Genomic DNA, 24,058 nt, shown 5'->3' with positions numbered 1-24,058 from the left:
GGGACATGATGCATCACTCCATTTTATATATGGCGTTTCATTTCATTTCATTTCATTTCCACACAAATATTTACATTCATCATAGGTAGATGGATCCATCTGTGTGGTGTGGTGTGGTGTGGACAAACTGTCAGCCTGAAATCTGAATACCCACCCACCTGGTTCATGTTCATCATGCATGTGTTGTGTTCAATTCAATCAATCAACTAATAAAACCCTCGATCAGCAGCATCGTCGTCCTCTCCGTGGGCCGTCAGCAATCCATCACGGTAGACATGCCATTTCAAATATCTCTGGTGGCCCGGCAGGAGCGGCCGCAGCCGAGGGGCGGCCTTGCAGTCGGAGCAGCAGCAGCCGGCCAGCTCCTCCGCACACCAGCCGCAGCAACTGCACGCATGCATTGGCATTGCTCAGTCAGAGATGATGGGAGAGACGAGAGATGAGATGGAGACGATAACTTGACGCACAGGTAAAGGCGGTTGCAGTCGATGTTGGCGCAGTTGCGGTGGCGCAGCTCCACCACCTCCGATCCGCACGAGTAGCAGCGCCCCACCCACCTCTCCTTCTCAACAGCAGCAGCACCAGCAGCTTCTTCCTCTTGAGATAGTTGCCGCCTGAACGTCGCCGGCGGCAGCGATAGCCGGCCATCGAAGACGAACAGATTCCCCACCCACCCGGCAGGCCCCTCCGCCTTGAGATAGTTGGACACTCCTCCCTCCAGTGTGTACAGATTCCGAAAGCCCTTCTTCCTGCACAACAATATAATCAGCAGATAGCCCTGTCGGCTGTCGGAGTTGATCATCAAGCTCTAACTGTACGTCGTCCTCAAGAACACACGCATATTACAGACACGCTCATGTTCAGCATAATATTACCTGAGAATTGTTGAATATACGTCGCATCTTATCCCGCCGGTGCAGTACATCAGTATATCCGTCTTCTCTTTGTCTAGGCCATTCAGAGGATCCGACATCTGTACACCACCAAGTACTATGTTTAACCAACAGTCGCAAACAGACGATCCATCAGAGCCAGGGCAGTACGTGTTACCTCTTCGGAGAGCCCAAAGGAAGTGCTTCTGAAGCAGTCCACGTTAGGGCGCTCAGCACCTTCAAAATGCCCAACATCCCATTCATAGCCTGATCCAAGATAAGAACACACTGATTTGCCATTCAAAGAAGGAATAAGGTGCGAGTATTGATCCCGAACCCAAGTGCTTGTATCTATGTGCAGTGTAAAAGTACTTCACCATTTCTGACATCAAGCAGCAGAAGCCTCCTCCCAGATGTATCTCCAGGCGTTTCACTTGAGGGCACATCAAGGCATGCCTTAGCTTTAAGTCTTTCCTTCCACTTTGATGGAGTCAATGGCGTCGCGCGCATGCTAGGGTCCAGCAATGGAAGATGCAAACTCCCTCCTTCTAACTGGAAATATCGTTTGAAATAAGATGTCTTGGGACAAAATAATACTAGACAAGGAAACTGCCGATTTATATTAATAGGGTAGCAGAAAACAAAGGGAAAAAGAGATACAACCCCAGATCTAAATGGAGACTTCGAGAAGAACCCACAACTCAAACCCCAGGCTGAAAGCAAAATGCCCACTAGCAACACAGCCAGCACAACTGTGGATCAAACACGGCATGAACAACAGAAGGATAAAACCAAGCACTCAACCCTCTGACACGTTGAACTAAATAAAGTCCTGATGAGGAGGAGAGGATCACCGTTGCACAAAGCTTGACAGAGAAGAGTAGCAATAGCAAAGTGAGCCACAGCCTGGCAAGGGAAAAACCATGACGAGCAAGACACGGCTAGGATAGCGAACAATCGGAGATAGCCCCTCAGCTCAACAGTGACGGTGGATGGCACGCAGGAGAAGCACCTAACCTGAAGCTGATCCCCTCCAAAGTGGTACCAATAATAAGCCTGCTTTGTCCTCAGAAATGAATAAACTACGAGAAGAACCTTAAGGCCTCTTCAAGGGTTGAAATGCGCCCCTGGCTGACATCTGCAAATGACACTATTTCCCTACTCAAGGGCCTCTCAAAGTCTCAACTGGCCTGGAACTCCTCAGGACGAACCTACAACAACTACCACAAGCAATGCAGCTTGATTGGAAACTCTTGGCTAAAAGAACCAATCACCAAGTGTGCAGCCTAGAGGGAGCGGTGAAGCTGAAGGTAGGTAGCTCAAATATCGGCTAAAGATGACAATGATGGCATGGAAAGCTCCAAATACTGAAATGCTGCTCTTTCACGTGTTTAGCATATAACGCTGCACTTTCAACTCCAGATCTACAAAAGAGCGGGAGCAGTTGTCACCTAACAACTGCTAGCATGTAAACTTGTACAGGCACCAAATTTCTTGTCTGAACTAACATTCAATGAACAAACTGTACATTGCTGGTCAATACTGAACTAAGAGGTAATTTTGTGACCCATAAATTTGTTTTCTAGACGGAAGGCCTTCAGCCAGTTCCATCAGAAAGCAAGTTAGGGATACATCAGAAGAAGGAACAGCTCAGGCTAGTTCCAACATAAATCAGTAACGGCCTGTTTGTTTGAACTTCTAGGCAGCTTCTCAGCGTGAAAAACCAATCTTCCGGAAAGCCAGAAAACTAGAAAAGCTGAGTTTATATGAAAAGCTCAGCTGAGCCCAGAAAGCTAAAAACATCTTCTAAAAGCTATTGTTGGCTTTTCAGAACCAAAAGCCAAAAGCTGCAGCTCAAACAAACAGGCCCTAAGGTATCCAAGGTAATTCCTCATCAGTGAAACAGTAGCAACACGAGATGACGAGAGAGAGGAGATAGGGGCACAACTGTGGAAGTTTGTCGTCAACGTATAATCTTTTGGGTCTGTAACGAAGTAACTAAGCTTTAGACATACAAGCTCGGGGATTGAACCCTGAAACAGTCAGCTAACAATTTCTCCTACTGAAGCACACACATTTGCTCAAACTTTATTTCCTTGACCCTTGATTATGTAAGCTACCCGTGGAGCCAATACGATGCTACAGAACCTTGTATTTCCTTTGCAACAGAAAACAGGGCTTGCTTACCTGAACAAGTGATGGCTTGTACCGCAGTTTCAGTCGAGGAAAGGCATGCCCAGTTAAAGCTGGCGAGGTTTGAACAAGCATATCACAAAACCGATGATCTTTTTTAACCCAGTCTGCATATGCCACTGCATCTTTGCGTGGACCACTGTACTGCGGCAATAGAAAAATTTAGAATAAAACTTAGAAAAAATATCACCGCTGCGGCATTTTTAGATCATGTAAATATAGGACCTAGCGCATTCACATGCATTAATATAACCACTTAAAACAGTTAGCAAGCTACTTTCTAAATTTCCACATCATATAATAAGTGTTACTTCAATATTGTCCCAAGTGGAAAATTGCTTGTGCCTACAGTTGTTTGAAAAAAGAGTAGACAGGATGCAAAGGCATTTGCTGAGAACATAGGTTAGGCGTCCATGCCCGCATAACTGGAATCATGAGAAATACTCGGGGAAGCAGAAGCTTGTGTTACCTGAGCATTGATTCCCTGCTCATTCAAGTAAATGCGACCATGTATATCGCGTCCCTGATACATAAGACGAAGAATAACGCAACGCATGAGTATATGGAAAATTACATCGTTTCAGTCTTTCGGATGACCAAAGATACAAAATTGAAAAGAACTAGAGGAGACATGTGGCAATGTGGTTCTAAAAATCCAGAATGGAGCTGGCGTCAAAATCAATATGACGAGTTCATTTCGCAGTGCGGCAAATTGGGTGGAGAACAGACACAGACACAGGCACACAGTAGTATGAGACGGAGGCAAAGCAGGAAGGAAGAGAACCTGGAGGAAGTGGAGGTGGCTGGCGACCTCGGCGCGGGGATCCTCGAGGGGCACGAATTTGTAGAAGGTCACCACGACGAACCGGGCGTCGTCGTCGTCCTCCTCCTCATCCGGGGGCACCAAGTCTGGCTCTGCAAGCGCAACGGCATGTGTGCCGAGGCGGCAACCGGGAGCCGGGAAGAAGGAATGGAGGCGGGCAGGGCGTGGCGAGAAGGAGTGGCGGGGATGGCAAGCCGGGGGAGGGAGAGGTCGGAGGAGGAGCGCGAGGAGGTGGTGGACGGCGGACGCCATGGCTTTCACGCTATCCTGAGAACGGCGATATCGGTATCCCCACAGAAGCAAAATTCCGCTCCCACCGGAGAGTTCCATTTCGCAGTTTAGATTGGCCGAAATAGGTTCGTGTTAACGAATGAAACAAGGAATGGTAATGGAGAGTTTTATTTTGCTAGTTTTATAGGCTGGTTGTAGTATTTATTTGCAAGACGGTCTCTAGCCTCAAGTCCAGTTTCATTAGATTTTATAGTTTCGGAAATAAGTATATAAAGTTTCGTTCTGATGATACTCGTCGGTAACTTTCAGAGCCTCAATGAAAATCTTTCCACCCCTCTCTTCATAAATTGTCTGAAGATGCCATGGGACGAAAGATGCAAAGTCGAGAAAAGAAAATACGTCATGGCCAATTAATTTAGGTCTTGCCGACTTTCATATGAAGATGTAAATCTTTTCAAGTTGATTTGTTTTTCTTTCGCTTAACCACAAGATTAATTTGCCAAAACGTCAAATGTTTTGCCACTTACTCTTTTGGAACGAAGGTCGATCAAGTGTGGACGTATTTAGAGGGCATTTTGCGAGAAAAGGAAATACGTCATGGCCAATTGATTTAGGTCTTGCCGACTTTCATATGAAAATGTAATGGCCTGTTCGCTTCAGCTTATAAGCCGGCTGAAAAGTTGAAACGGCTGATTTGTTGTGAGAGGAAAATACTGTTTGGTGGTTGATAAGCCGACTGAATAAGCTGAAGCGAATAAATCTTTTCAAGTTGATCTGTTTTTCTTTCGCTTAACCATGAGATTAATTTGCCAAAACATCAAATGTTTTGCCGCCGTACTCTTTTTGAATGAAGGTCGATCAAGTGTGGACGTATTTAGAGGGCATAATGAGCTAGACCGATAGGTCAAAGGGCTCTAGGCTGATCAGCCCCACCATGTTCTGTGACCTTCGTGTCAAATTCTTTTGGAATGAAGGTCAATCAAGTGTGGACGTATTTAGAGGGTATAATGGGCTAGGTTGATATGTCAATGGGCTCTAGGCCGATCAACCCAGCATGTCCTATGGCCTTCGTGTCCTTCCCTCTTTCGTGTGGGTTCCTTGCACCATTCAATGTCCAGGTCCAAATCAAACTCATGCAAAAACTATATATTTATATCATATTTCCTATCAATTTGTAATATAATTCAAAATACAATACGCATGTAAGTATGGAGTTATTTTAGATACCAAGTGATGTGTTAGTGTAAGAATTAATCCAATAATATCACTAAAATAACACTGAAATGTGTTGTTAACGTGCCAACAGTTATGCTTTTCCGTCAACAGTTATGCTTTTCGACATATAATTCCTCTTATATAGTATAATTTTGTTAAAAACAAAACTATAACCATAAATAATACTCCCTCCACCTTATTAAAATAAAAGGCATGCCACATTTCAAGATTCAAACATGGTAATCTTTAACAATTATTAGTCCAACACTATAAAAGTTTATGCTACAGATTAAAGTAGTTACGTCGGATCTATATTTAGAAATACTTTCTAATGATGAAACCTTGTTGCTAAGAACAACATATTACAAGGGAATTAGCAATAGAAGTATGATCTTTTAAGACCATGTTAAGTTAAAATTAGGTCTTGTAGTTTGAAATGAAGGGAAATATTTTTAATTATGAATCTAAGGGCACGTGAGAGCTGCTTGTGGTCTTGTAGTTTGGTACACGGTGAGAAATGCTTGTGGTTCACCTTGTTGCTCATCCCCCTTGTCGATGCCCCTGAGTCTCTTTTATATCCCAAATTCTTTGCAACTCCTGTGTTTGCGTCATATTATGCTATGCTAGTTGCGTCATATTATTCTTTAATTTGCAACTCCGATGAGGATCGGAGGAAGGTCAGCTGACTGCTGGTATCTTGTTCCTTTTCATGTTTGCTCTTGAGCGTGATTTTGTGCGGTAATATTAATTAGTAACAATTTTTGATTAATATAGATCAAGAGTGCTCTCTGAAAGATTGGCAAAGGGTGTTTATAGGCTTAGTGTTTGCGGTTTGCATTCTGTAACTCCGTTGGCAGGAAAATGTTTCACAATCCTTTAAGCTTCCACACGCTGTTGTATGCATCGCTGGGGTGGTGAAGATTGAGCTCCTCGGGAGGATTCAGAAACAGATGGATAATTCTCGATTCATTCATACTTACATTACATACCACGGCTGCTTTGCTGCTTCAGATGATGATGATGATGGTAGTGGTGGTGATGATTGGGAAAGGAAGGAAAGATATGCTGTGGTTCTGTTCTTGGCAATCATCACCGCATGCAAATCCAAAAAAACCAAGCAGCCGCCACCCCCAAGCCAGGAGTCGCGCATGGCAGCCATGGCCGTCTTCCGCCACCAGCGCTCCGCCTCCTCCTGGGCCGCCGCCGTTGCTGACCACGCGCGCTCCGGCCGCCACGACGCCGCACTCACCGTCTTCCGCCGCGTCCTCCGAGCCCACCCCGCCGTCGCCACCTCCGACCAGCTCGCCTATGCCGCACTGCTCCGCTGCCGCGACCGCCGCCTGGCCTACCAGATACACGCCCAAGCCTGCCGTCGTGGCCTGGCCGCCTTCAACCCCGTCCTCGCATGCTCCCTCCTCACCTTCTACTCCGACTGCGACGACATGGCCAGCGCCACCAGGGTGTTCGACGAAATGCTGCACCCGGACGCCGTGTCCTACACCGCCATGATCTCCGCCCTCCTCCGCGCCGGGGACCGCCACCGGGCGCTCGCGCTCTACCCGCGCATGCTCCCGCTCTGCGCGCCCACCCAGCACACCTTCTCCAAGCTGCTCGCCGCCTGCACCTCCACGCGCCTGCGCCGCTACGGCACCCAGCTCCACGCCCAGCTCCTCCGCTGGGGCTGCTGGGGTCCCCACCTCAGTCTCGTCCTCAAGACCGCGCTCCTCCACATGTACGCCGCCTGCGGTGCCATGGCCTCCGCGCGCACCGTGCTCCACGCCACGCCCGAGACCGACGTCGTGCTCTGGACGGCCATCATCACCGCCTACTCGCGGGGTGGCCAGCTCCAGCATGCTTTGCGGGCGTTCCGTGACATGGAACGCGCCGCGGTGCCACCCAACGCCTTCACCTATGCAGCGCTCATCGCTGCCTGCGCCGCGGCCCACTCGCTGCACATTGGGCGGCTGCTCCATGCCCGCCTCTTCAAGTTTCATCTGGAGCACGACACCTCTGCTTGCAACGCGCTCCTGGATTTCTACAGCAAGTCCTCCACACGTTTCCTCGACCTGCTGCATGCTTTCCGTGCCGTCGACACACCCAACGTGGTGTCCTGGACTATATTCATCGCTGGACTCGTGCGCCATGGCAGGGACCAAGAGGCTTTTGCAGCATTTGCTCGCATGCGGGCTACCGGGGTGCAGCCCAACTCCTTCACCCTGTCCACTCTTCTGAAAGGCTCAACCTCCGCACATGCATGTCTACTCGCTGCAAAAATCCATGCCTATGTGCTTAAGACCAGCTTTGAGTCATTGGACGCGACTGTTGGGAACTCGTTGGTCAATGTATATGCAAGGTCTGCTAGAATGGACGATGCGTGGAATGTGGCTACCACAATGTCTTTCGTGAGGGACAGATTCACATACACTAGCCTAGCCAAAGGGCTGAATCAGATGGGGCTTCACCACAGGGCCCTCGAGATGATACTTCATATGTTCCACGAGGAGGTTGATATTGACGGTTTCAGCCTAGCTTGCTTCCTTTCCGCTGCTGCAACCTTGGCATCCATAGAGGCTGGGAAGCAGCTGCACAGCTGCGCCGTCAAATTGGGATTGAGTGATGAGGTATCTGTCTCCAACAGCCTTATTGACATGTACAGCAGGTGCAAGTGTTTGGAGGATGCTAAGAGTGCTTTCCGGTCAATCAGGGAACCCAGTGTTGTGTCCTGGAATGCTATTATATCCGGGCTGGCATCTAATGGCTGTTACGCTGAAGCTTTGTCGGCTTTTGAAGACATGATTTTGACTGGAGCTCAGCCTGATGGGGTCACTTTCTCAGTTGTGCTTTCCGCCTGCAGTCATGGTGGCTTAGTTGACACTGGAATCAAACATTTCTACTCTATGATGAATCTGTTCGGTGTTCCCCCACAAAAGAGCCACTGCACATGGTTTCTAGATATGCTAAGACAAGCAGGCCGTCTTGCAGAGGTGGCACACACCATCGAGGCAATGCCAGTTCAGCTAGATTTTGTCAATTTACAGGACCCAGCTGGCATTTTACAAGCTCCACAATGATCCGGTGGTTGGCAAATATATCGCAAACAAGGCACTGGAGTTGGATCCATCAGATTCAGTAATACGGAATATGTATTTCAGGCATCATGGTGCTCCTCGGATACAAGATCACAATGAGCAGACAGGTTTGCGGGATGATGAGGGGTGCAGGTATCCAAGCTATGGGCTGCCAATCCATTTCTGTACACCGAGCTTGGGTTCTTGTTATTATGTATTCCCAAGAAAACGGAAGTATTATTTCTGGGAAATTTCTTCAATATAAGAAAAACGACTCCGTATCAAGCTTGTGATGAAAAGAAGGTTAATTCAGAGTCTGCTTATTTGTTCGTGTGGAGACACTTCCCACCTTCAAGATTTTATAGAGATTTAATTGCACAGAAACTACATACAATACATGGCATCCACCACCTTCACTTACTCAGTTAACCAGCAGAAATTAATCAATTGTCTTGTACAACAGCGCTTATTTCAATTCTGGTAAGCATCCTGTGCTAACATACTCAGATAGCAGATGCTCTGAATAGTTGCTTCTTGTCACAAAAGAAAAACTATTCTGCTCAATGCAGTCAATTTTCAAGCTCAAATTATGATACATAATACTAGAGATAGAAAGTTAGTACCATATCTTTTTACTATTTGAAGCTGTAATACAGAAACGTGGTTTGATTTTTTTTTGTTTGATCTTTCCTGTAAACTTGTGAACTGTAGTACTGTACTGCCTAATGTAGTCCATTGTCTCCTTTATCACAAAACTGGCATATATTATGTACCAATAGAACTGACAATCAACCATTGGGAGATTTACAGGTGGCACTTTCAGGATACATTTTTCTCGATGTTTTTAATAAAACTGATGTAGCAAAAGTAAATACTCTGTATTCCTTGCAACCATTTCATGTAAATATCTGCATCTTTATGCTGGTAGTCATTTCCTTCAAAAGTGAATTTTTGCCAATTTCTGTTTCACAGAGACATGGATATGATAACCAGAATAGCATCATATGAAAAAGTTCTGGGTCATTAATTCTTCCCATAGTACAGCTGGTTCTCATGGGCTGGTTGCTTCTCCACTCGTTCCTGATGTTACTGCTAATACTATACTAATATAGATGATTCTTTGCAAATTTATTTTTCTGAATTTCAGTCACTTTAGCTCTTTATATGAGCCTTTTAAATAAGTTATACAAGATATGGAGCACCACAGTCAATCCTCGAGCCACATATGTCCAAAAGTGGGTGTAGTATGCTAGAAAAGGGAGGATAAAAGGCTCCACATAAAATTTGTAGAGCTTTACGAAAGGTTGAACTACTGCTTCTGGATCCTTGAGGAAACCTGCGGGCATACTGGCATGCTTAGCTAGATTTTAGGTAATAACAGTTTATACCGAACCTTTGTTGATCTTATGAAGCACATACCTTCAGCTATTTTGGGGAACATGTTGAGTAAGCTGGTGACAATATTGAGTATTTCCTGCAGGCATTGGAATTTTTCATGGGAGATGATTAGTGCAAGCTATGGCTTCGTTCAATCGGAATGATACAGCATACAACAGTAAAAACACGAGACTCATTAGTGTGCCCTACCAATGCCCACTTTCCTGGTTTCAGTGGTGACTCATCAAAGATGTGAACTTTCCTGCAGTGTATGTGAAATCATTGATATCTCAGGTAAAGGGAAGCATGCTTATTTTTTCTAAAGGCAAAATTTGTCACACCATATTGAACTTTGTTGGCAGTAGCTATTTCACACCGAACTTTCAATAATTGGCTACATACTATTACGAATTTATGGATCTTTGCCACAATACACCGCGACCATTAGAATAACATTTCCTTTGATTTTATGTGAGATAGTGAATAGACTATTTTGCCCTTCATTTTAGGTAGCATGTTTTTTTTTCCCTAGCTGGATCATAGTATTTGTCACAGGATGAAATGATGTCATTGATTTGCGTGTATACAGGAGGATTGTAAAGTGGCTTCAGCTTTTGCGCGCTCCATAGTATTGCAAGGGCATGGGTGTCGTCTACAGAGTTCTCTCACTGAAATCACAGAACTATTATTCTAATGATTGGTTTGTATGGTTCCTAGACAATTATTGAATGTTCGGTGTGAAATAGCAAACACCAGCAAAGTTCAGAGTCCTGTGGCAAATTTTGCCTTTTAAAAAAGAATAATAAAGCCACTTGCTTCATGCAAATGGTACAAAATGAAAGAGAGAGACAGAGAGAGAGGGGGGGAGAGTAGGACCTGATAAGAAGCACTGCTCCATTTTCAGAACCTATGTAGAAGCTGCAGCCCTTGGTAAAGGGGATAATGTATCCATTCCATTCTGTAATAAGCAATATGGCGAAATCATTACCCTATCAGATTTTCCCATCACTTTGTAATTTGGATTCCCAATGGAGAATCTTACCAAGGTGCCACATTACTGCAGCGGTGTGCTCTGCACCTTGACAAACCTCATCGATGGCAAATTTGACGTTCTCTCCCATGGATTCCATCAGTCTTTTGAAGTAGATACGGGTACACTGCATGTGATATTTTTTTTTCTTTTTGTGAACTTAAGTATAGGAACCTGGCCCTAATAGCTTATGCTCCAATCTAACATGCAGAGGTAATCGGACTGTGAAATGCTGAAGCAGATGAGAAAATGACCTTGACATCCAGTGGCTTATAATATGCGGTATCCTCGACGATGCAATCAGGTGCAATCAACTTATCCAGCCTTTTGCTGTTCTTTTCATTGAGGGAGGAGTAAAACTCCTGAACAACATCTGACAGGGGCGAAGATGGTAAGGTGGAACCTCTGAGGTTAGCATTTTTGAGTCTGCGGTTTCTGTCTGCTCCTAGTACTGCGTGTAGAGGCTTTAGGGGAAGTCCTTGTTTCCTTGTGTGAGCGCCGCTTGTCTCCTGTTGTCGAGGAGGCCAGAGGCGCAGTTGAGAAGCTGGTTGAAGCTTGAAACAGGGGGATTGGAAGGAGATAGATGCCAAGGTGGAGTTCATGGTGTTGGGTGTGTGAGCAAAGGGAAGGGGCGGGCTGGCTTGATGAAAGAGGTCGCCTGAAGGGGTGCTAGATATGTGATGTAGAGCTTTCAGCTGGACAGATTTGCTTGGTTGGTGGTTTAAGAATAAGATGGACTCCTGAGTGTGGCATGGAATGAATGGAACGTGATGTCCATTGCACCATCCATTGCCTACTATGTGAAGTAAGGGATTGCTTTCTTTGGATGTAATCCAACTAACTGCTTTTTTTTTGAATGAAAGCAGCACAAGAATGTGCCTATTTCATTGATAAAGAGGAAATCCAACTAACTGCTTAGTCGTAAGAATCTGAATCGTGGATTGCTTTCTTTTTGAGAATCGTTTGCTATTTATAATTAATTTGTTTCTTGGGCTGGCTTTAAACTGCTCTTGTCTGTGTACAGTACAAGCTTGAGAGACTGTCAATCAATCAATAAAGGAAAAGAAAAGCATCATTATTTTCGGAAGAAGCCGAAGACAGCCTTCTTGGAGGTGGCCTTAGACTTGCTGCTCGGCTTCGGTGCTGGTGCTGCTGATGGTGCTGGTGGTGACGGTGACGGTGATGGCGCTGCTGGCGGCGGCGGTGCTGCTGCTGGCGGTGGTGGTTTTGCTGCCGCCGCTGCTGCGACCACTGCGCCTGCAGCTGATCCATCTCTGGTGACGGTGGCGGGGGAGTCGTCAATGACCACTGGAACAGGGCCCAAGATGTGGTGCTCCCTCTCCCTCCTCTCGTTCTCCTCCACCGACGCCAGCGTAGTGGGTGCCACCCACTCCTTGCTGCTGATGGTCGCGTGCCGCCTTAGCACTGACGGAGACGGAGACGGCACCGACGACGACATCTCCACGGCACTCGCATGGGGGTTACCTGCAGCAGCTACTTGCTGCGTGATGCTCTCTACCTCGAAGGAGTCCTCCTCGTCCTCATCCGGGGGGTTGCTCAGGCTGCCGGCGGCGGCACCATCACCCGGCAGCGACATGTCGTCGTCAGAGGAGTCGCTGATGAGCTCGACGTCTACCGCCGCCACCATCCCGTTCTCGCCCCACTTGCGCGGCGACGTCGCTGCTGCTTCCGGCGGCGGTGCTGCCGGTGCTTCGTCTTCTACTTTGACTGCTGCGGCTTGTTGTTGAGCCTGCAGGTGGTGGTCGCTGGCCGCCGAGGACGACGTGCTCGAGGAGGAGTTGGAGTTGTCTCTGCCGGTTGCGTCCCCGCCTCCTCCCTCCGGCACGTCGGCGACAAAGTAGGGCCTGAAGCGCGATGGCCTGGCGGCGGCGCCGGCAGTGAAACTCTCGTGCCGTCTCATCTGCATCTCGGGGAAATCGAAGGGGTTGCTGTGCTGGCCGAGCAGGAACGAAGGGGCCGAGCCGGTGTCGTCGCAATGATGATGATGATGGTGGAGGTCGAAGGGGTTCTTGGTCAGCACGGCGGGGATGTGGACGTCGAGGTCGATGAGGTTCCGGTGGATGCTGCGCCTGGACATGAGCTTCTCCAGCCTGGCGTCCCTCTCCAGCTCCAGCGAGCCGATGCTCTGGATGCTGTGCTCGTCGTCCGCCGTCCAGGCCACGGCCGCCTTGACCACCTCCTCCTCCTCCTCTTTCTCGCCGCCGACGAGATGGTCCTCCGAGCTGGTGGCCGAGGACCCGTCGTCTGCGCTGTCGTCCTCCGCGGAGGAGGAGCCGGCGGAGGAGAGGTGGCGGATCTTCTTGTAGAGGTGGCGGTCTTCATCCTCTGATGCTGCCGCTAGCGGGACGTTGGGCTCGCTGTGGACGAGGACGACGCCGAGGAGGAAGGCGGCGAGCAGCCACACGGGCGACGAGGCGGCGAGGAAGGCCAGGCAGTGGAGGCGGTGGAGCAGAGCCACGAGGAGCAGGGACCGCAGGGCCGTCCATCGGTGGCGTCGCCAGTGCGCTGCTGCGGCCATTGTTGCTAGCTGAGGAGGAGGAGGAGATGAATAATTCATTCATTCAGAATTGCCCTCTTTTTATTTTTTGTTCTGATGAAGATTCCATTCAGAACAGCAATTGGCTTAGCGAGCTGGGGATGCATGCACGATCACCTTCTCCCCGCCGTCCTGCTGCTTCAAGTATCTGCATGCATGTTGCCAATGCGTCCTCGTCTCCTCGATCTGATGAACTGGATTGCGTTCTGATTCGATGTTCTGTTCTTGATGGCAGGAGGGAGGGAGGAGGAACGAGAGAGATGCGAGCCAGCGGGCGAGCGGCCAAACCGGGGGCCATGCACCAACAACCAAGCTGCCTTATTAACGTAGCTGGGCCTAGAAGTGAGTGAGATGCGTAGCTGGGCCGAAAGTGAAATGGGCTGGACCTTCTTCATCAATTCTCATCCCCTCCCTCCTCATCAGAAAAGGTATGTTTGGTGGGGTGCTCAGCTTAGCTCACCGCCTCACCCTCCCTATCTCTCTATCTCCAGTCCACCTCCTGCTCCGGCGACGGCGAGGCAGCTGAGCCGAGGAAAGGAGCCCAAGCAGCAGCAGCAGCACCTAGCTGCCATGCCTTCCCTGGACCCATCCACAGGATCGAGCAAGATGCCCGCTGTGGCTGCCTACCCGGCCAAGATGGCCTGCTGCCTCCAGCTCCGCCTCCTCCGCCGCCCTGCCCCTGCCCCACCCCCACCTCGTATCCTCCTCCTCCTCCCGCCCCCGCGCCTCCGTCCCGTCCGAGCGTCTCCCGGCTCGCCCTCGCCCAACTCCTTCGCTGGCTGGTCCTCCGACGGCGCGGACGGCGACGGCGGCGACCAATCTCCTTTAGGGTTCGGGAAAGCAGGAGGTTAGACTCACTCCATTCATCTTCTTACTACTGATGATCCATCTGCTCCTCTCCACACACTTTATTGATGATCAGTCACCGACGGACCCTAGCTATAGCTAATCACGAGCACCAATCCCAATATCCCATCCCATCTAGGCAGCACACGCACACGAATCAATCGAATTTCAAGTTACTGTTCCTGCGAGAATGCTGGTAATGACACTTGGATGGTAGCTCCTTCACAGGGCTTCTAGGACCTGGGCTTGCTGCCTTTTTCTTCCTTGCTGGTCTTACCTTTGCTGCAGTCTCCATCAGAAGCAGCACCAACTCCGCAGCGGGTACGCATCTCATTCTCTTACCTAGCTCCTATCATGCAATGCCATGTGCTTTTCCATTCCATCTCCAACAAGGCAAGTTCCCAGTTGCTGTCTTTCGGTTCTCTATGCAGGGAAAATGCAAAACTTGTCTTCGGATAGCGCTACCACGGAATCTTACTCGGATTATGATTCCCGCGATGACAATTCTATCAGGGAAGGTGCCCAGGCTTCCTTACCAACTGATTGCAAGGATGACAACGAAGGCCTCGACAAGGGAAATGGTACAGATGAGTTACTGACGCCTCTAGAATCAAACGAGATAACGGGGGAGCCAGCTGAATGTGAAATGGAGCTCCCACTGCAAAACACTGAGCATGCTACTAATGGCAGCCACATTGTCGGTGAAGAAGCGCATCAGTTTGACAATCTCGTTGCTTCAGATGGTACTCAAAGTCCGACATCACCTCCTCCTTTGCCCATCTCAGCTGAATATGCTCAGGATGCTTATGTATCATCTACAAAACTTGATGATGCAGGCCTCTCGGAGGGAATTCCTAATCTAGAAGCAACATCAGATCCCAAAATCACTTTGCCAGAAAACCAGCATCTGGATGAAACTTTGACTTCAGATGTGATGGTTCTAGATTCAGATGATGCTGTGCCCATCCAAGAAATCTCTAGCGGTGCCGCTGTGGTTGCATCTCAGCCAGACGACAAAGGCATCGAGCAGAATCCAGAAATTCATAACAAAGATGAAGCTTATCCATCCATATTGCCTGATTATATGGAACATGTAAGTGCCGATGGAATGCTTCCACCTGGCTCGGATGATTTACGCATGGGGAGTAGCGAGCCAGGAGACGGGGAGGAAATTTTAGCAAAGGATCTATATAGAAGGGAAAGTGAATTAGAAAACCAAAACAAACAATTCAAGGCCACACCTGCTGAGCAATCTTTTTCTTCTGCTGGAGTTCCTGCTCCGTCTCTAGTATCCACTGCTTCAAAGGGGCCTGCTGGGCAAATTGTGGTTCCAGCTTCTGTTGACCCAACCCAGGAAAATGCAGTAGCTGCACTGCAAATTCTAAAGGTACATTTCATGAGTCCACCGTTTGATGAAGATTCTTGTTATATCAGTTTTCATCTCTGAATGGCAAATTATTTCTTTACTATGTCGGTAAACTTGGGGTGCTCTGAGGATACGGAAAAAACCCTCTATTTAGCACTGAACCAATATTGTTTGTTGTGCCGAGGCTTGGACCTTAACCTGGACTTCTGTTGCCATTGTGGATAAGTATTACCTTATATGTTGCATCATCTCATTTGCATGATGTAAACTGCAGAATGGAGTTGTTTGTGAGACTGCCCATGTTAAGAATTTTATGGAACTCTTTGCCTGATAATTTACCCTCTTTTAAGGTGATTGAACCCAGTATTGGCGCTGGTGACCTGTGTACCCGACGTGAGTATGCTCGATGGCTGGTAGTTGCAAGCAATTGCCTTTCAAGGTGCATATCTTTCCTTTTGCATCAATTAGCCTCCCAAGCAGGGAGATATGCAGTATGTTTCCATTTTTCTTTTGTCCTATTAAACCAGATGCCTTCACTTTCTTGATCTATTTAAGATTCTTGCTGTTAGATTTTCTGCTCTCATAGGTGATTATTCCACTAACCAGTGTATTCTTCTGGATTCCAAACAGGGCCACTTTCTCAAAAGTGTATCCAGCAATGTATATTGATAATGTCACTGAACTTGCATTTGATGATGTGACACCTGAAGATCCTGATTTTCCTTTTATACAAGGTGAGGCATGGAAGTATTTTGTCAGGAAAAAATCACATAGTTTGATTTGTGAATCATCATTGTGGAATGTTATGTCATTCTTATTGATTTCAATATACATGTAGGCTTAGCAGAAGCTGGATTGATTTCTAGCAAGCTTTCGAGATCTGATATGAATACTCTAGAAGATCTTCAGGATAATCATAACTTGTTTTGTCCCGAGAGGTGATGGTCATTCAGTTGCATGCTGGTCGCTCTCTCGTTTGCTCTAATCAAACCCCTAATCTTCCTTGCAGTCCTCTGTCACGTCAAGACCTTGTGAGTTGGAAAATGGCCCTGGATAAGAGGCAACTACCTGAAGTTGACAGAAATGTAAGAAATGAAAAATATCTTATCATTCATAATCCTCTCTTGAAACCAGCTGCCTATGCTTACGTTAATGCTCTCTCTCTCAGTCGTTGTTCAAAGCATCTGGTTATATAGACATTGATAAGATACACACAGCTGCCTGGCCTGCTTTGGTAGCTGACTTGGGTGCTGGAGACCAGAGCATTACAGCTCTTGCCTTTGGTAAGCTCTTTATATAATTGATGTTCCTCTGTAGATTCAGGGTCATTTCTAAACCTCTTCTCTTGAAGGTTTTACAAGACTTTTCCAACCGGGCAAACCTGTCACAAAAGGACAAGCTGCCCTAGCAATTTCAACTGGTGATTCCGCTGAGGTGGTTCTGGAGGAGGTTGCTCGTATTGAGGCTGAGAAAATAGCTGAAGCAGCTGTAAATGCACATGCTGCATTGGTTGCTCAAGTTGAGAAAGATCTTAATGCAAGTTTTGAAATGGATCTTAAAAAGGAAAGAGAAAAGGTAGAGACCCTTGAAAGATTAGCTGAAGAAGCAAGGATTGAACTTGATAGATTGAGAGCAGAAAGAGAAGAGGAAAAGAACATTCTGTTCAGGGGCAGAGCTGCTATTGAATCTGAAATGGAAGTTCTATCAAAGTTGAGGAGTGAAGTAGAGGAACAGCTGCAGAGTGTACTGAGCAAGAAGGTGGAGATCTCATTTGAGAAGAGTAGGATTGAAAAACTCCAAAAGGAAATAGAGAATGAAAACTTGGCTGTTGTGCAACTTCAATATGAGCTTGAAGTGGAGAGGAAGGCATTATCTATGGCCAGGCAAGAATTCTTGACACTTGAGATTTCCTCTACACTAAATTTGTTTTTCGACCCTGAACCCCAACCCTTCTTTAGGTTCTATATTGTCTCTGCATTCTAGTGCAGACAAGGTGGTTTACTGGTTTCTTATCTTGCTGAGCGCTGATATAAAGTTTTTGTTATTCTGGACATCATGTATTTAATGTTCAACTCCTGATCGCTAATAATTTGAGTTTGGATGCTCAACTTTCATCTGGGGACTTGCAACATCCTGGATATCACATAAATTACTAAGAATATTATAAAATTCTGCTGGTGATTGCTATACTCTTAGATATGCCTGATTTTGGAACTTAAAAAAATACTCACGGTCTAAAGTTCATACGAGAACTATCTTATTAAAGATTTCTAGCTTTTGTATGCAAGATAACTCCTTAATTGCAGGATGGCCATCTGTATCATGGTCTGCATTTTCATACTGCATGATAGCTAATAGGCTGCCACAATGCTCTTCTGATGTTATATATATCAGTAATCCATATCAATTGACACACCCTCTTTAACCAGGGCTTGGGCGGAAGAGGAAGCGAAAAAAGCTCGGGAGCACGCACGGGCCCTTGAGGAGGCCCGGAACCAATGGGAACGTCAAGGAATCAAAGTTGTTGTTGAAGAAGGACTTGAGGAGGATGCTTCAGCTGGAGTCACATGGGCTAACGCTGGCAAAGAACATCCAGTTGATGAAGCTATCAACCGGGCAGAATCTTTGCTGGAGAAGCTAAAGTCAATGTCTGCTGAGATGAAAGTGCGGTCTCATGGTGCACTGGAGAGAGTGATGCAACACGTGAGGTCCTTTATTGCAAGCCTAAAGCAGCAAGCGGCAGATGCAAGGCACTGGTGTACTGAGTTTGGGACTGCTGCTGCTTCGAAGGCAAACAAGGTATCAGCAGAAGTGCAGGATAGTGTATACACATTTGGTTCAACCATGGGTGACAAGTCGAAGAGGGTAATGGAAGACTGCAAGGAGGGCCTAGAGAAGTTTTCGCATAGATTCAAGACGGACTAGAAGCTGTGTCATCTCTTTACCAAGAATAGTGGAGCGGTAGGAGCTGTGCCGCTGGATGAGGAAGAACAATTGTAATTCCCTTTGAATAAATTTGGGGTACATGAAAGCATGACCATGTTGTGCACAGTAAATAATGATTCAGACATTGAGGAAAGTCCTTTCAATCATTGTTCAGCGTAAATAACCAATTTCATACAAGTCCAGTTTCGTTTTATTTTCATCATGGGCAACATAGAGTCATAGACTCTTGCCGACGCTTGTTTCATACTTGCAACAGTTTCTTATTTCTTTTGGTGCAGTCGGTCAGAGCTTTGATGCAATTTTGTGCTTTGTGCTTGGCTCAGAAGTCTGGTTTGCTGCTGCAGCCTTGCTTAGCATGCGTGCCTTCACTTGGAAGAGGAGCTCATGGACTTCCTCAAAATGAGGACTCGTGGCTTTCTTCACGTTATCCATCCAGACGAGGATCTTCTCATGAGCTCCCAGAAATCGGTCACGCACGTCATCGCCAAGGATCTGCAAAGCCACATATTGCAGTTAAGCACAATCTCACAACAGCACTCTAGATAGCTACAGGAAACACACTTACCTCCAATTGCATTATCTCACAAACAAGGCTCAGATCTGCAATCGATGGCTGGGGACTACCTAGCAAGAACTTTGCACCACCTTTCAGCCACACTGATTCAATCCTTTCCAGTGACTGCGATAGAAGTTTCTCTGCTTGCTTCACAGCATCAGGACTTGTCGTAAGACCAAGAAAGGGAGCCAATGCTGTGTGCATTACAAGTGTTGCTGCAAGTACAAACAATCAAAAGGGCTCAGTTTGAGACAAATTTATGTGATCATGTGGCTACTGGAACTGTAGATGCTCATTACTGTTTTGAAGCAGTACCAATTTTCATCAAAAGATAAACTCAATTGGCATAATCTCTAGTGAACACAGCTAAGGTGCCAACTCTAAACATAAACCACTTGTTCAGCTTGTGGAACAGAGTGGGTTGTTCCATCATCATTTCGTCTCTTATAAAGTTATAAGCACAAGGCTGGTACAAAAATAAGGAATTGAATCATCCTATCAAAGTTATGGGACGATTTTATGATGAACTATGATTGGATGCAAAGCAAGCATCCTACATGGTAAATGATAACTCCACAAGAGCCTGGTAGAACCAGCCCCATGAGTAAGAGTAACCTTGGCTCTCACCTGCACCACGACGCAAATTTGAGTGATGCCAATCCAAGATTGACTCAATTTTAGCTCGGGTGAACAAGTCAGCTGGATACCTATATGAAAAGAAAACGAAATCAAACAGTCACTGAATAGCATGTTTTATTCCTTAATCCTCATACGCCATCACCGTCAATAAGCGTTAATCAAGCTCCAATGAATTTCTCAAAATACTGACTCTCAAAATACTTCAATGTGTTATCTCAGTCTCATTTGGGAGGTGGAAATGCTACTTGGATGTGTAAATTTGCTCTCATTTGGGAGATGGACATGTTACTTGTATGTGAAAATTTGCTCTCATCTGCTTTTTTGGACATGATTCTTGTATATGTTATTTCGGTTTCATTTGGACTTGTGAACTGCATTGGCAGTGCATGCACCACCAGGCCTAACTAGAAGCTGCAGCAGCGGATGCAAGAGCTGCACACCAAAAAGCAGCACGAGCAGATTCAAGAACCCATATGCAGGGGCAAAAGTATCTTTTTACAGCAACTAACATAGCTCTAATGGTGCTGATGGGATATAAGAAACAAAAGGCACGATTCAGTGGCATAGAAGTAAACCGGAGCTATTCGATGGAAAATCCAATAGAATGTACTCGCATTTCAATTTGAACAATCTGACGGTTGAAAGACTCCAACAAAGACTAAAGAACTTGTGGCACACAATAGTCATAATTAAATGGTGTCATTACTAGTATGCAACACAACACCAATCAACAAACAAAGGAGCACTTTATAAAAAATAAAAATAAGCAGCACTAATTGAGTGTCACTACTAAATGTAACGCACCAGTGATCTGCAACTCCAGGGAACACGGACGCAAGATACCTCAAAATAGCATGACTGCCACAAAAGGACAAGTTTTGTCATGAAAGATCAAGTATAGATGTATCATACTGATACTACTAGTAGCATAGTTTAAGCATGTCAAAAACAATTACATGTAATGAAATAGTAATGTAACCAGGCAATCCTAGTTATATCATAAAGTAATTAAATAACTTTATTGGGAAGTCCAGAACATTTTCTTTTAGGTATCAGATACCTCCCCAGTTCCTATTCGCGCTTGTAAGAATAAAAATACATCAGCTCGTAAACAATACGTAGAAGGTAAACAATACCTCTCAAATAGTTTGAATCTTCCATCAACAATTGCAGGCACTTGCCCCAGTGGGTTTATTTCTGGAGAGACAAAAGAAGCAATCAGCGTACATCGAGCAGAACTGCTAATATGAAACATTATTATCGCATAGAATTCCCGCTCAATTTGAGAAGTTGGAATAATTGCAACATTCTCGCAACTCCCCATCTCAAAAACAGAAAATGAAGAAAATCAGGACTGGTCTGAGGATGGTACTTCTGAATTGTGGGGTGAGGTGCTGGGACTTGAACAAATCCACCGTGACCTCCTCGAAATCGATCTGATTCACCCTGCAACCGGTGGTGGACATCAAGAATCGGCGGCCGGATGACTAGGGAAACAGAACGGAATACCTGCAGAAGATGATGACGGCTCGGGAGGGCTGCGACCGCCGGTCGGCGTACACCTTGATGGGCTGCATAGCGAAGCTAGGGGAGGCTTCTCCGGCTCTTGCTGATCTGCTCTTCTCCTGCTGCTGCTGCTTGCTTGGTGGAGAACGCGGAAGAGGGCAAAAGCGCAGCCGCAGAAAGGAAAGAGGCTGCAGGGCCCAGATTAACGTCTCGGATTAACTCCGCAAACGAAATAGGCAAAATCTCCTGAGGGGTATCCTGGTTGGAGATTTAGGACCCTGCCTTCCTTTATATACTCTAGGACGCAGGATTACTAATCGGTTACAAGGTTAAAGTCCTAGTAGGATTATAGTACAGGATATGAGTTCTAGTAGGATTACAGGGTATGAGTCCCAGTAGAATTATAGGCATGAGTCCTATATACTCTAGGAGACATGATTACTAATCGGTTACAAGGTCAAAGTCCTAGTAGGATTACAAGATATGAGTCCTAGTAGGATTACAGGATATGAGTCCTAATAGGATTACAGGATATGAGTCATATTAGGATTACAATGTATGAGTCCTAATAGTAGGAGTATAGGGAATTCTCGTAGTAATCCGTCTTCTTCCTTCCTTGTGGTTATTGGGGATCTATCCCCGACAACATCAGATAAAGTGTTGGACAAATTGGTACGGAGACTACAATGGCTGTGTCAAAAAGTATACACCTAGAGGTGGTAAAAGGGCCTAATGATTTGGCCTAACTATTTTAAGAATTTGGCTCAATAAGGACGAACTAAAATACTATTTGCTTTTGAAGTAATATTAATTAGGATTGTGTTGGATTGTGAAGGAGGCATAAAGAGCATTTATGTGGACCGGATGACGATCCAATGCCTATCCAAAGTGACCATGGGATCAATACTCACTGGCTTTTACTAACCGTTGAAGCAACGACTCTTTTGAATTATTAAGCTATTTATAACTCCTCTATTCATCCTTTGAAGTGATTGTAGTGTGCTGAATACAAGACACATCAAGAAAACATTCATGCCACTAAAGTGCTAAGATTGATCATCTTAGGCAATTAGCACAAGCTTATATAGTGATTATTAGTGCTAGATTATGCCTAAAGTGATAGAGAGTTAGGTGTCTCTACCCCCTGTGTGGTTCTTGGAGTGAACCAATCTTTTAAGTTTGGTGTGCCGACACTTTCGCGGACCTTGGTAGCTCACCAACAAGTTTTCGATCCTCCAACTTGGTTTGGAGCTGCGAGGACGACCATGTTCGAGGGAGGAGAGAGACCCCTTAATTACTTCATGGAGAAGCTCCATAGTGGAGTCGGCAGTAAGATGACCAGAAGAGAGGGAATGGTGAGCCTTATCTTTGTGGTAAGCTTCTCATCCGTTTTAGCAAGAGCCCCTATGTCAAGCCTAAGACCTTGACCGAGAGCATATTCTTGGTGGAGCTCCGGACTAGGGGTAACATTGCTTATATTGATACCACGTGATAAATCTTTGTGCTGAGTTTGCATCTTTTATAAACCATTCCTTCACGTTTCCGCATTTCATACTTGCCATTTAAGTGCCTTTACGTTTTTAGAGTAGTTCTTCCTAAGATTAGCTTTATGGTACAAACTCTTTGTGGGCGTGGGAAGTGATCAACCTGGCTTAGATGCACATCTAAATAGTATGAACTAGTTTTTTTCATGTAATTAGTGGAAGTCATAGGTTTAATTAAGTTTTTAAGTTAACTAATTCACTCCCTTCCTGTCTTATTAGGCTATACGAGTACCGTTTTCTTTCACCCATATAACCCATTTGTGGTTGTGGTGCGGTGGTACCATTTTGAAAGTTTAAGGACAAGGGCTAACTTATAATCCTTACCATTCCAAACATAGCACCTACGATCTTTTCCTCGAAGCAAGGATAAAAATAGAGAGGTGCTATGTGTACGTGGTGGGCTGTAAGTAGATTTTGGATGTCGGGTGTTAAGATTCCTTGGACTTGTTTGTTTCAAGTTTGTTTGTTTCAAGTTGTTGAGAGACCTGCCTAGCTCAGGCATCAATTCCAGATGTTGGATTTTGAGCGTCTAGGGTTTGATAGTGCTGCGGCAACAACAAAACAAGCTACTTGTGTTGGAACATGCCCACCTAAGTTCCATAAGTGATGTGGACGAATCGCTAATAGTGACACATTAAACTAAACTAGGAGCTATCTGCAACAATACCACACATTTATTTATGGACACAAGTGGCGGACCCAGGGCTCAGCAACCCTAGGCGCCCGCCCGAGATCTTTAGTTCTCATGTCCATTGGACCAATCATCAAGTACCACGTGCATATATATGGTGAGAGGTCTAATTCCTTGCTCAGCTAAATAAATTGCCCAGACTCCTAGAAACACTTGGGTTCGCCGTTGTGGACACGTTAGCTGCTAACATGGCATACATGTCATACCCGCCTGCCAAGTAGTCGTTTCCACCAAATTTGTATACTTATGATATATTTAATTTAATATATTTCTATATAGCTAGTCTATGGTATTTTTCAACATATTAGTATTATTGTCAAGTACCCTTATTAATTAGTCAAATCCATCAATTTATGGCTTTCTTTTTTCTGGCATAAATCACAACACGCAGGATAATAATTAAGGCTGGCAAATATGTTTTGGGCACTTGACTAGGTATGTAAGGTAATTAAGCGGGCACGGCTTGTGGTCTAATTTCTAAGATTGCAATTTTTTATGAGATTATTTTTTTTCAAATGTTGAAATTGCAGTTCTTATGAGACGGTGGGTTAGGTGATCTTGTGATATATGCATGGGCCGGGGTTCATATGGCGATTGC

General features: G+C 45.9%; 6 protein-coding genes across 8 annotated transcripts; 2 read left to right on the top strand and 4 right to left on the bottom strand.

Annotated features, from left to right (window-relative positions):
- Nucleotides 1–6: 6 nt before the first annotated feature.
- Nucleotides 7–4,228, bottom strand: LOC117837268 (rhodanese-like domain-containing protein 8, chloroplastic). Its single transcript, XM_034716859.2, has 8 exons — nucleotides 3,850–4,228; nucleotides 3,535–3,588; nucleotides 3,060–3,209; nucleotides 1,250–1,424; nucleotides 1,051–1,139; nucleotides 876–973; nucleotides 468–749; nucleotides 7–387 (listed from the first exon to the last, which is right to left on the bottom strand). The coding sequence occupies exons 1-8, from the start codon at nucleotides 4,216–4,218 to the stop codon at nucleotides 207–209; spliced, it is 1,398 nt and encodes a 465-aa protein (XP_034572750.1). The 5' UTR covers nucleotides 4,219–4,228; the 3' UTR covers nucleotides 7–206.
- A 1,777-nt stretch (nucleotides 4,229–6,005) lies between these two features.
- Nucleotides 6,006–9,684, top strand: LOC117839258 (pentatricopeptide repeat-containing protein At5g52850, chloroplastic). Its single transcript, XM_034719554.2, has 2 exons — nucleotides 6,006–8,882; nucleotides 9,550–9,684. The coding sequence occupies exon 1, from the start codon at nucleotides 6,285–6,287 to the stop codon at nucleotides 8,403–8,405; it is 2,121 nt and encodes a 706-aa protein (XP_034575445.1). The 5' UTR covers nucleotides 6,006–6,284; the 3' UTR covers nucleotides 8,406–8,882; nucleotides 9,550–9,684.
- On the bottom strand, nucleotides 9,334–11,411 carry LOC117839259 (uncharacterized). Its single transcript, XM_034719556.2, has 6 exons — nucleotides 11,064–11,411; nucleotides 10,822–10,936; nucleotides 10,656–10,737; nucleotides 9,990–10,041; nucleotides 9,822–9,876; nucleotides 9,334–9,738 (listed from the first exon to the last, which is right to left on the bottom strand). The coding sequence occupies exons 1-6, from the start codon at nucleotides 11,409–11,411 to the stop codon at nucleotides 9,563–9,565; spliced, it is 828 nt and encodes a 275-aa protein (XP_034575447.2). The 3' UTR covers nucleotides 9,334–9,562.
- Nucleotides 11,412–11,884: 473 nt separating this feature from the next.
- On the bottom strand, nucleotides 11,885–13,387 carry LOC140220048 (uncharacterized). Its single transcript, XM_072290929.1, has one exon. The coding sequence runs from the start codon at nucleotides 13,385–13,387 to the stop codon at nucleotides 11,885–11,887; it is 1,503 nt and encodes a 500-aa protein (XP_072147030.1).
- A 428-nt stretch (nucleotides 13,388–13,815) lies between these two features.
- Nucleotides 13,816–18,670, top strand: LOC117839257 (uncharacterized). 3 transcript variants are annotated; one of them, XM_034719552.2, is made up of 11 exons: nucleotides 13,816–14,213; nucleotides 14,441–14,533; nucleotides 14,644–14,964; nucleotides 15,049–15,599; nucleotides 15,929–16,017; nucleotides 16,209–16,312; nucleotides 16,417–16,516; nucleotides 16,588–16,663; nucleotides 16,747–16,861; nucleotides 16,930–17,461; nucleotides 18,008–18,670. In XM_034719552.2, exons 1-11 carry the CDS (start codon nucleotides 13,937–13,939, stop codon nucleotides 18,501–18,503), a joined length of 2,754 nt encoding a protein of 917 aa, XP_034575443.1. In that variant the 5' UTR covers nucleotides 13,816–13,936; the 3' UTR covers nucleotides 18,504–18,670. The 3 variants fall into 3 exon arrangements, with proteins under 3 accessions (XP_034575443.1, XP_034575444.1, XP_034575442.1); XM_034719553.2 differs by having other exon boundaries at nucleotides 13,817–14,213; nucleotides 14,644–14,955; XM_034719551.2 differs by having other exon boundaries at nucleotides 13,817–14,213; nucleotides 14,644–15,599.
- Nucleotides 18,649–21,484, bottom strand: LOC117839260 (glutathione S-transferase T1). Its single transcript, XM_034719558.2, has 7 exons — nucleotides 21,229–21,484; nucleotides 21,092–21,165; nucleotides 20,856–20,916; nucleotides 20,524–20,577; nucleotides 19,708–19,787; nucleotides 19,090–19,295; nucleotides 18,649–19,016 (listed from the first exon to the last, which is right to left on the bottom strand). The coding sequence occupies exons 1-7, from the start codon at nucleotides 21,294–21,296 to the stop codon at nucleotides 18,807–18,809; spliced, it is 753 nt and encodes a 250-aa protein (XP_034575449.1). The 5' UTR covers nucleotides 21,297–21,484; the 3' UTR covers nucleotides 18,649–18,806.
- Between the last annotated feature and the right edge of the window lie 2,574 nt (nucleotides 21,485–24,058).

This window comes from Setaria viridis, chromosome 9, assembly GCF_005286985.2.
Source record: "Setaria viridis chromosome 9, Setaria_viridis_v4.0, whole genome shotgun sequence".
NCBI lineage: Eukaryota > Viridiplantae > Streptophyta > Magnoliopsida > Poales > Poaceae > Setaria > Setaria viridis.
Note: the sequence above shows the minus strand (reverse complement) of the source record. Positions and strands in the feature narration are given on the sequence as shown.

Bases quoted from the DNA above. Each gene is read 5' to 3' on its own strand.
- LOC117839257 (XM_034719551.2), top strand. From the start codon at position 13,937: ATGCCTTCCCTGGACCCATCCACAGGATCGAGCAAGATGCCCGCTGTG. The intron at 14,214-14,440 runs GTTAGACTCACT...GCTCCTTCACAG, and splicing joins AGGGTTCGGGAAAGCAGGAG to GGCTTCTAGGACCTGGGCTT. The intron at 16,862-16,929 runs GTAAGCTCTTTA...CTTCTCTTGAAG, and splicing joins CATTACAGCTCTTGCCTTTG to GTTTTACAAGACTTTTCCAA.
- LOC117839259 (XM_034719556.2), bottom strand. From the start codon at position 11,411: ATGAACTCCACCTTGGCATCTATCTCCTTCCAATCCCCCTGTTTCAAG. The intron at 10,937-11,063 runs GTCATTTTCTCA...TATCACATGCAG, and splicing joins ATAAGCCACTGGATGTCAAG to TGTACCCGTATCTACTTCAA. The intron at 10,738-10,821 runs GTAAGATTCTCC...TGCTTATTACAG, and splicing joins TGCAGTAATGTGGCACCTTG to AATGGAATGGATACATTATC.
- LOC117837268 (XM_034716859.2), bottom strand. From the start codon at position 4,218: ATGGAACTCTCCGGTGGGAGCGGAATTTTGCTTCTGTGGGGATACCGA. The intron at 3,210-3,534 runs GTAACACAAGCT...CTATTGCCGCAG, and splicing joins AGCAGGGAATCAATGCTCAG to TACAGTGGTCCACGCAAAGA. The intron at 750-875 runs GTAATATTATGC...ATTGTTGTGCAG, and splicing joins GTATATTCAACAATTCTCAG to GAAGAAGGGCTTTCGGAATC.
- LOC117839260 (XM_034719558.2), bottom strand. From the start codon at position 21,296: ATGCAGCCCATCAAGGTGTACGCCGACCGGCGGTCGCAGCCCTCCCGA. The intron at 20,917-21,091 runs GTACCATCCTCA...TTGTCTCTCCAG, and splicing joins CCTCACCCCACAATTCAGAA to AAATAAACCCACTGGGGCAA. The intron at 19,017-19,089 runs GTAAGTGTGTTT...GTGGCTTTGCAG, and splicing joins GTGAGATAATGCAATTGGAG to ATCCTTGGCGATGACGTGCG.
- LOC140220048 (XM_072290929.1), bottom strand. From the start codon at position 13,387: ATGAATTATTCATCTCCTCCTCCTCCTCAGCTAGCAACAATGGCCGCA.
- LOC117839258 (XM_034719554.2), top strand. From the start codon at position 6,285: ATGGATAATTCTCGATTCATTCATACTTACATTACATACCACGGCTGC.